Source organism: Papio anubis, chromosome 16, assembly GCF_008728515.1.
Source record: "Papio anubis isolate 15944 chromosome 16, Panubis1.0, whole genome shotgun sequence".
Classification (NCBI taxonomy): Eukaryota; Metazoa; Chordata; class Mammalia; order Primates; family Cercopithecidae; genus Papio; species Papio anubis.
Genome location: NC_044991.1, coordinates 90,223,841 through 90,232,731, shown reverse-complemented (window position 1 = coordinate 90,232,731; position 8,891 = coordinate 90,223,841). Strand labels below are relative to the sequence as shown.

Genomic DNA, 8,891 nt, shown 5'->3' with positions numbered 1-8,891 from the left:
ATCTCCTTTGTAGTATCGTTTAGGCCCCTCGATGAGGCCCCTCCAGTTCAGGTGGGGGCTGCATGTCACCAAAGTCCACCCCCAGCTGGGACCCAGGGCCACTGGGACCTCTACATTGGGAGGTACCCTCCCTCAGAGCAGGCCAGCACTCTCTGGGCTGGGCTGCCCTGGGACCAGGCCCTCTCCTGGGGTCCCGAAGGCCTTAAACCATCCCAGGGCCTCATTCCCCATCCCTGTCCCCCTAGAGAGGAAGCCGCGAGCACCCCAGGGGCGGGTAGGCTGGGTTCCCTAGAAAACACAGACTTCCCCCCAAGGGACACATCCCCCTGAAGCCTCTCCCCTGCAGCTCCCAAGGGGTCCAGGGGGCTGCCCGGTGGTCCCCGCTCAGGGCCTCTTGCAAAGGAAAAGCTGAGCTGCCAGGAGCCCGGCGACCGTGGGGAGAAGCGGCCTCCAGGCAGTCAGCACGCCACCTTATCATCATTATGCTGCTAATTAATTCCCAGCTCATTGCATTTCCTGTGGCTAATTTGCACTCAGGCTGATTTGATTAAACTCATCTCTATGCTAATAAATGTGTTTTCCATTTGTTTTAGTGACTGAAGGAAGAGGGTCTGATATTTACATGTTTCGAGGTTTATCAGAAAAAATTGCAGCATCTGAATTAATTTCTCTCTGATTTACAGGTTTGTAAAAAGGATCATGGGGTCAACAGCTTCCCCCAGGCCCCTCTCCCCGTGCCCTGTACCGACCCCTTGGGTCCTGCCTGGCACGGGGGTGCCCGTCCCTGCAGCCCCGCAGGCCCTCCGTGGAGCGGCGCCTCCCCTCCTCTGTGGGAATGTGCTGCCCCCAGCTCCTCTTAGCTGAGAAGTAGCTGCGCTCTGGTGGGGGGTCGAGGGACAGACCCCGACGTTCACATCGCCCCAAGCCTGAGCGGGCAGCTAGAACCGCGCTTTTCCCCTTCACTCATCCACCCAGCTTCCCGACCGCGAGCCCCGGCACTGGGATCCCGGAGCCTGGGGGCCGCCCCCGCACCCCGTCCCGGCCTCGGGCGCCCTCGAGTCTCGGCCCCGCGTCCCCAGCACTGCCCTTGCGGGGTCTCGGGGCGCGCGCCGTGGCGGAGCTGAGACCCCGGCGTTCCACGGCTGTGGGTGGGGAGCGGGCGCCCGTTTCCGCCGGGCCTCCCTCCGCCCCGCGCCCCGCGCCCCGCTGCTACCCGCGGCCTGCGGTGCCCTGGGAGGGCGGGGGCCACCACCGGCCCCGCTGCGCCTCGGGGCGGGCTCTCGCGGCTCCACACGCCCGGACGCGGCCCACCCGGAGGAGCCCGGCGTTCTGTGCGGCGCCCGCTGCGGGCTCTGGGGCACGGCGGGGCCTGGGGGCGGGGCGGGGCGGGACCCGCGCCAGAGCCCGGACCGGAGGGTCCCAGGCGCGTCCGCAACCCCCGGCGGGAAGCCGCGGGGGCGGGGCCTCGGGGGCGGGGCCTGGGTGGGCGGGGCTGAGAAGAGTCGGCGCCTGCGGGGTCGGGGGCCCTGAGAGCAGCGGCTTTGGGGGCGGCGGCGGGGAGGAGCGGGTCCTCCGAGCGGGTGGGGACAAGCGGTGGGGTGGAAAGAGGCAGAGCCTGTAGGGTACAGACGCGGGATGGGCGGAGCTGGGAGGGGGCTTTGTGGGCGGAGCTAAGAGGGGCGGGGTCTTGTGGGGCGGGGCTTGCGGGGCTTTTCCAGACCGGAGCACGTGGGTCCACATGGTCAGCGCTAGACCAACCTTTAAGGCTCCAGCTGTGAGTGGGCGCCAGCGTTTTCTCAGGCGCATTCTGCAGGGAGGAATCAGGGCTTGGAGGCAAATCACTGTTGATCTCATCCGGCCTGCCTGGCCTCTGACTCAGTCTCCTGTACTTCCAGTGGGGTGGGCTCTGAACCCAAGGATCTGTCCAGGCCCCTGTCACCGAAAACAGCGTGGGGCTGGACAGGGTAGCATGCGAGGAAGGCCCTCTCTGAAAGGGGAGCTGGGCCCCACCCACCCGCCTCTGGAAGGAGAAGGAACCAAGTGAGAGATCTTCTTTTTTTTGAGACGGAGTCTGCTCTGTTCTTCAGGTTGAGAGTGCAGGGTCGGATCTCTGGCTCTCACTGCAAGCTCCGGCCCTCATGCCATTCTCCGCCTCAGCCTCCCAGCTGGGACTACAGGCTCACCACCGCCTGCTGTTTTTGTATTTCTAATAGAGAGGGGGTTTCACCCTGTTAGCCAGGATGGCTTCATCTCCTGACTCGCGATCCGCCTGGCCTCGCCTCCCAAAGTGCTGGGATTACAGGCTTGAGCCACCGCGCCCGGCCGTGAGATCTTCTTAAGATGGCTTCGTTGAAATTTATGGTGCGAATTCACGGGCTGAGCTGCAGAGAAGGGGAGGTGTCCTGGGTCACCGCCCTCGCAGAGCTGCTGCGTCTGGCGAAGTGCCCTCTCACCAGCCCAGGCACCCGAGAGCTGGGGACCGAGACAACACCTGTGAAGGTGAACGCCAACCAAGGGGCCAGAGTTTACATGAGACCCTAGTAACATAACCCCTTTACAGATGAGGAAACCAAGAAAGGAATGAGGGTTCAAAAATGAGCTCTTCAGTCTTCCCAGCTCCCCAAGGTCACACCCTCAGTGCAGAGCCAGCACTCCGCCAGACAGGAGCTGTCCAGGGTCCACGCCCTAGCCCACCATGCTGGGCTGTTTCCCCCCACCCAGCCTCCCTGTCTGGCTCCAAATCCTTCGGGCATCTCTGTTTTACCAGCAGGGTTTGGCAGCTCAAGCACCTAGCAGAGTGTCTACTTCAGGTTGCCTCCACCCCTGCCCACACTCAGCCCTGGCAGCCTGCTCTCATCCCCCACCTGCATCTGTCCCCTCTCAATGACAAGGGCTGAATGCTGGGCAAAGGGGACATAGTACTGGGCACATGCTCGTCTAATGTGGCATGAAAAGCTGAGTAGCAGAGCCATGTTGACCAACACGGGCTCACAGTTTTGCCTCCTGGTACTAGAATGAATTCCAGGTATTTGCAAATAGACTTGTGTTGATTTCAGAAAGTGAAAGAATTGTTATTCAGCTAAATATTTTGTTTCATTAAGTGGGACAGGAAATGGGGACCAGGAACAGTGGCTGAGACCTGTGATTCCAACACTGTGGGAGGCCGAGGCAGGAGGATCACTTGAGCCCAGGAGTTCAAGACCAGCCTAGGCAATATAGTGAGACCCTATGTTTAAAAAAAAAAAAAAAAAAAAAAAAGGAAACAGAGGGAAATGGCCCAGCCTCCTGGGACTCCATATTTCAGCATAAACACAGTCAACAGCCCGGGGCATGCAGACCTCCTCCTTGGTGAGCAGAGTTTGGAATCGCACCAGGAGGCGTCCCGAGTGTGTCTGTCCTGCCTGCCTGCCTGAACTACAACTCTCAGGAGGATCTCTGATGTTTCCATCCTCTTCTCAAGGGACAAGCAGGGGAAGGCTCTCCCTCTGCCTCTGCTCCTTTGGGGAATTGCTGTGGGCGGGAGAGTGGGGTGGGGAGGAGAAGGAGCGGGGGAAAGAACAGAGAGACTGGATCAAGGAAGGCTGAAGGTCTGGCTGAAGTTAGTAAAAAGACATGTGTTCCCAAAGACACCCAGACAGAGCCATTGTCCAGGGCTGTGTTCAAGGTGAGCCCGGTTGTGCTGGGGTTTGTTAAAGCTGCTCGAAGGCCTCCCAGGCTGGCAGGAGTGAAGGCTAGAACATGGTGTCATCAGCACCTTGGAGAGGGCCCCTAGGCGCAGAGCTGAGTCCTGGCCCGATCCCAAGGACAGCAGACCAGGCCAGCTCAGGCCGCCCCACCCTGGGGACTGGCGGGCACAGGGCCCGGTCCCTCTCCAGACAGTGCTGCCAACAGCCCGGCACGGACGCTGGTCCCAGCCTGCCTCCCTGTGCTTCCCGAGTTGGCTTTCCTCCACCAGGGCTTTCTGACACCAGCCTCTGACGAGAGATGACAGCTCAGCTCTGATGGGGGAACAGGAGCCTCTCTGGGCCAAGCCTTCTAACTGGCCTCTAACCAGCAGTTTCGGAAGGCCAAGAGCTCATGAACAGAGCAAGTCCAGCTGCCCTGAGAAGTCGCATGTGCACGCATGCAGGGCGAGGGGCCCCGTGTCTCCCAGACCTGGCACCTCCACGGGGGAGCAGGGACCTGGCCCTCCCTCCCAACCCCGCAGCATCTCCTTGGATGGTGTTGGCTCTGCACCCCAAAAGCAGGAAGAGGTCTGACCTCTTTAAAAACTCCCTCTCAGCCAGGCGCAGTGGCTCATGCCTGCAATCCCAGCACTTTGGGAGGCCAAGGCAAGCTGATCACCTGAGGTCAGGAGTTTGAGACCAGACTGGCCAATATGGTGAAACCCTATCTCTACTAAAAATACAAAAATTAGCCACGTGTGGTGGTGCGTGCCTGTAATCGCAGCTACTCAGGAGGCTGAACAGAAAAATCGCTTGAACCAGGGAAGCAGAGGTTGCAGTGAGCTGAGATCACGCCACTGCACTCCACTCCAGCCTGGGCGACAGAGCGAGACTCTGAAAACAAACAAACAAACAAACAAACAAAAACAAAAAACTCCCTTTCCATTGAAAAATCCCTGAATGACGTGGACAAGGAGCTCCTGTTTTCTCTGGGAGGGAGGAGATGTGCAGATTCCTCTCTGGGAGGAAAGGGTGAAGGTCCCTGTGCTGTCTGCGGGATGGCCAGCCTGCTACTTCTGTAGAAACACTTCATCGCGCCTTCTTGCTGCCCACCTCGGCAGGCCCGGGCATCTCTGGGCTCCAGGATAGCAGGTGGTTTCAGTGGGGTGGGCACTGAGTCCATATCCCCAGAGCCGGGGGTGGTGGGTGGCAGTGCTGCTTCCTCCCATCCTGGCCACGGCCCCTGATGCCCTCACCCTCAATGCCATCCTGACCAGGGCTGGCAGGGCAGAGAGGAAGTGGGAGGTCTAGTGGGGCTGTTGCTGGCAGAGGCTTCCTGGTGGCCCCTCCTTGTCTGGGGTCTGTTCAGCCCCCACTCCTGGGTGTCAATGCTGGGGCTGCCTTTGCTGCTATGGGAGTGGGGACTGGGGTGCAGGGAGGGGATAGGTGAATAAACAGACACGGGTGGGCAGAGGCAGACAAAAGGCCATGAATTCAGCATGAGGCCCTGTTTCCATCTCTGCCTCTGGGCCTCACACAGGGCAACAGCCTGGCTGGCACGTGGCCCAGGGGCTGGTGCTCGGTGGTCAAGGGGTGTGTGGCCATCAGTGCTCCACAAGGCGCTGTGTGGTGCTGTACGCCCAAGCCCTGCCCCCAAAACGTCAGCCAGGTGTTCAACGCATGAATGAGTGAATGAGTGAACGAATGAGTAATTTGGCAGCTGAATGAGTAAATGAGGGAATAGGCAAATCCATGAGCAGCTCTGAGTGAAGAAGAGTGAGCCTCGATGGAGAGTGATGTCAGGAGATCGCAAGCGCTGGCGATTCGTCCCCCGGCGGCCAATGTGGGATGTTTCGCACTGGAACCATGGGGCAGGCATAGGCTGTGCTCAGGCACATGGGGTCTCAATGCCCCCGCCTGCCTGGTCACACTCCCCCTTTGCAGGGAGCCCCTCCTGCTCCTCCCTGTTTACAGCTGCTCTCCCCTTCCACTGGGTGCTCCCCTGGCCGTGACCTCACCACCAGCCAGGCTGACTTTTGTTCTCTCGAGCACCTCTCCTCTCCCCTCACCCACCATGAGCTCCACGGGCTGGGGTCTCGGCCCACCCCTCCTCCCTCCCACCTCTTTCTCTCTTTCTCCAGGTCCTCATAGGTGCTTGGTGAGTTTCCTCATTCTGCAAGGCCAGACATTCATTCATGTGTGTGTGACACGCTTAATATCCAGTCCCTCATTGTGCTGAACCTACACAGGGGCATTCACCTTGACATCAAAAACAAAACGCTGAGTGACCCCAGGTGGACATGCCAGTGCTGGCGGGCTCTTTATCCCATAGATGCTCCCGTGAGAAGGGCCCGACACAAGGACTGTCCGTCCGGGTTGGGGTGGGGCAAGTGGGTGAAGTCCCAGCACCAGCCTGACCACTTGAGGCAGGAAGGGGACACGGGCACATCCCCCTGCAGCCCGAGGCCCTGCCTCCTGCACGCACTGCCCATTCACACGGCAACTTTGTCATTGTCCTCTTCCCCCACCAGGTCTTTCCAGGACTGGTGAAGCCAAAAGATTCACATATCAACATCTCAAACCTGGGAACCTTTGAATTCCATATTTCATGATCACGCCATGCCCACAAGGTCGCAGGTGCTCTGGGATAAAAGCCCTTCCCCTAACTGAAGGACACCCAGGCCCTTGTGCTCCAAAGCTGAGACAGAAGGACCTCCGTCTACACCCAAAATAGAAAAGGCATGGGCCTGGGCGGTGCCAGGCAAATGAGCAAGAGAAACACGGTTACATAACCTGGTGCCGCAGGGGACCATGGAGAACTGCGACTTGGCCTCTTGTTTGACACTTTAAATTAGCATAAAATTTAGCATTATCTAATCTGAGCCAAAAAAAAATTCAACTAAAAATGGCCTTGGTGGTGAGCATGTATTATTTTACTTAAAATAACAGATAAGTGTCAGGGAACTCACCGTTCCAGGCCCTCAGAATGTCGTATGGCCTGTGGGTCCCCACAAGATCCCTGGAGAGGCCAGGGAGGGGCCTGGGAGGGGCCTCTGGGGCACTGCCATGTGAAACCAGCTGAGACGGCTGTGATCTTGCCCCGTGAAGTCTGAGGGCTGAGACAGGCTCTGTCCGGGGGCTGCCCAGGCACGGCTGCCCTGGGGACAGCAGTCGCAGCCTCGTCCTTTCCTTCCCGGGCCTGACCCAGCACAAGGCTTTGAGGAGCAAAGGGCCACCTGGCTCTGCCACTGAGCATCTGCTGTTGGCAAGGCCCAGGCGGCTGTGGTCTCGTTTGCAGTAATTCCCACAAGAGGAAGAGAAGCAGGGAAAAAAGACTGAGCCTCAGGCCTCTGTCTCCATGATGGGGACTGCTGGGTGGGAAAACGGAGCACCTCCTGGAGTGTCCGCAGCCTGCACGGGGCAGCAAGGGAAAGCTGACCCTAGCCTCTGCTTTGCCTGAGGTCCCAGTGAGGCGTTGGGGGTTTGAGATAAACCAGCCTCCATCCCAAACCCTAGAGAAGCTGATGTCCACGAATGCACAACCAGGATCTACCCCTGCCCAAACCAGAGCCGCCCAGCGCATGGATGCTGCAGACCCAGCGTCCCCACAGTTAGAGGACAGTGCAGAGAACAGAGCGTCTTCACCAGAACCCACTCTGGGGTCTCTGTTTAAAATGCCGACCTAAGGAAAGCCTGTCGAGGGCCAGTAGCATGCATGGCTGAGAGCAAGGCCATGGCTGCCTGGATGTCCCTGGTTCCCAAGGGCCACTGCCTGGCGAGCCCAGTTGGAGCCCTGGTCAGCCAGTGGAGCTCAGATGTGAGCCCTAGTGGCCTCAGGCAGGAGGTTACCGTCCTCCCTTCAGCGCTGCCATGAGCCTTTGCAGCCAAGTGCTTGGTTCAGGCTGGGTCCTCTGTTTCTGTCTGCATCCCGGCCTCCCGGTTTGCGTTGTTATTTTAGCACCCTGACTCTGACGACCATTTAGGACATTTTTAAGCCGTGGAAAAACAGAGCTAGCTGTTGAACAATGACTTCTAAAATTACTTCAGTTCTGAAGCTTGGAAGAGAATTAAAGTCTTGGCAGAAGGTGCGGAGTCTCATTTCCCCTGTTTTTCTCCAAGGCGGCACCAGCCTCGGCTGATTCTCCAGAGACAATCAAACGGCTCCCGGAAGACACCCAGGTCGTTCCATCATCCTCCGTGGCCGGAGCTAGACCCAGGTGAGGCAATGTCACCTCTCAGAGCCTGGCCCCGAGCACGGCCTCCGCACCTGCGATGTCCGGGCTCCCAGGGGCACCACGGCCCAGGCAGGCGGATGCAGCACTTCCTGCGGGGGTGGGGGATGCTGTGTCTGCAGTACGAGGGATTATGCCGGAGCCCCGACCAGCAGGGACGCACCTAGAGCCATGGCAGAGGCGGCCTCACACACTTGAAGGACAAACCGGAGCTCAACCAGGCCTCGAACGCCACGTCCCATCACCCCACCCTGGCAACACCTGCTGGATCCCGGCTGGTTCTGATGCACATTCCCACTTGCAATTTGGTTTTTCGTTGACTTGGCCGCGTGGTACGCCCTTGAAATGTCCTTTCCCAGCCAGTGGCTGTTTAATTCCCCTCTCTCTGCCGAGCCCTGCGGCTGGCGCCAGGCTGTGCCGCCTCCTTGGGGTGGGCGCCGCGTGTGTACGGAGCCGAGGACGAATGCTGTGGGTTCTGCTTCTAAAAACTGAATCTGACCCAGAAACTTTTCTGGACAGACTGAGGAGAAAATGCCTCAGGCTGCACCAGGAGGCAGCTCCGTGTTTGGAGAAGGCACATGGAAGTGAGTGTGAAGAGCCGTCTCTCATGAGCACTCAGGGAACTGGAGAGGAGTCCAGGGAACCCGCATCGGATTCTGACATCACCAGCCTGAGTGCCATCGGCCGGAACCCTGCCTGCCCAGCCCTGGTACCGGGAGAATGGGAGGGGACCTCAGGGGCCTGCTCAGTGTCGGCATCTGCCTCTCAGAGGGTGTCTCTGTCCCAGCAGGAAGCCACAGAGGGCGCTTAGGCCCTCATAGCAGCTGACGGGCAAAGAGAAGCTGAAAGCACCCAGCTTGCTGGGACTTGGCTGGGTGCCGCCCCTGACATCAGCCCTGTGCTCTGTCGAGGTACCAGCCGCTTCCTGCCCCTGCCCACCACCCAGGGCCCAGGTGGCCTCCAGCCCCACCCCACCCCTCCTCCTGGCACCACC

General features: G+C 59.5%; 1 protein-coding gene across 1 annotated transcript; it reads right to left on the bottom strand.

Moving 5' to 3' along the window:
- Window positions 1-6,576: 6,576 nt before the first annotated feature.
- Window positions 6,577-8,077, bottom strand: LOC101020601. The gene has a single exon (XM_021921804.2). The coding sequence runs from the start codon at window positions 7,246-7,248 to the stop codon at window positions 6,631-6,633; it is 618 nt and encodes a 205-aa protein (XP_021777496.2). The 5' UTR covers window positions 7,249-8,077; the 3' UTR covers window positions 6,577-6,630.
- Between the last annotated feature and the right edge of the window lie 814 nt (window positions 8,078-8,891).

What these genes read in the sequence shown, in the direction of transcription:
- LOC101020601 (XM_021921804.2), bottom strand. Translation starts at nt 7,248, where the DNA reads ATGCGCTGGGCGGCTCTGGTTTGGGCAGGGGTAGATCCTGGTTGTGCA.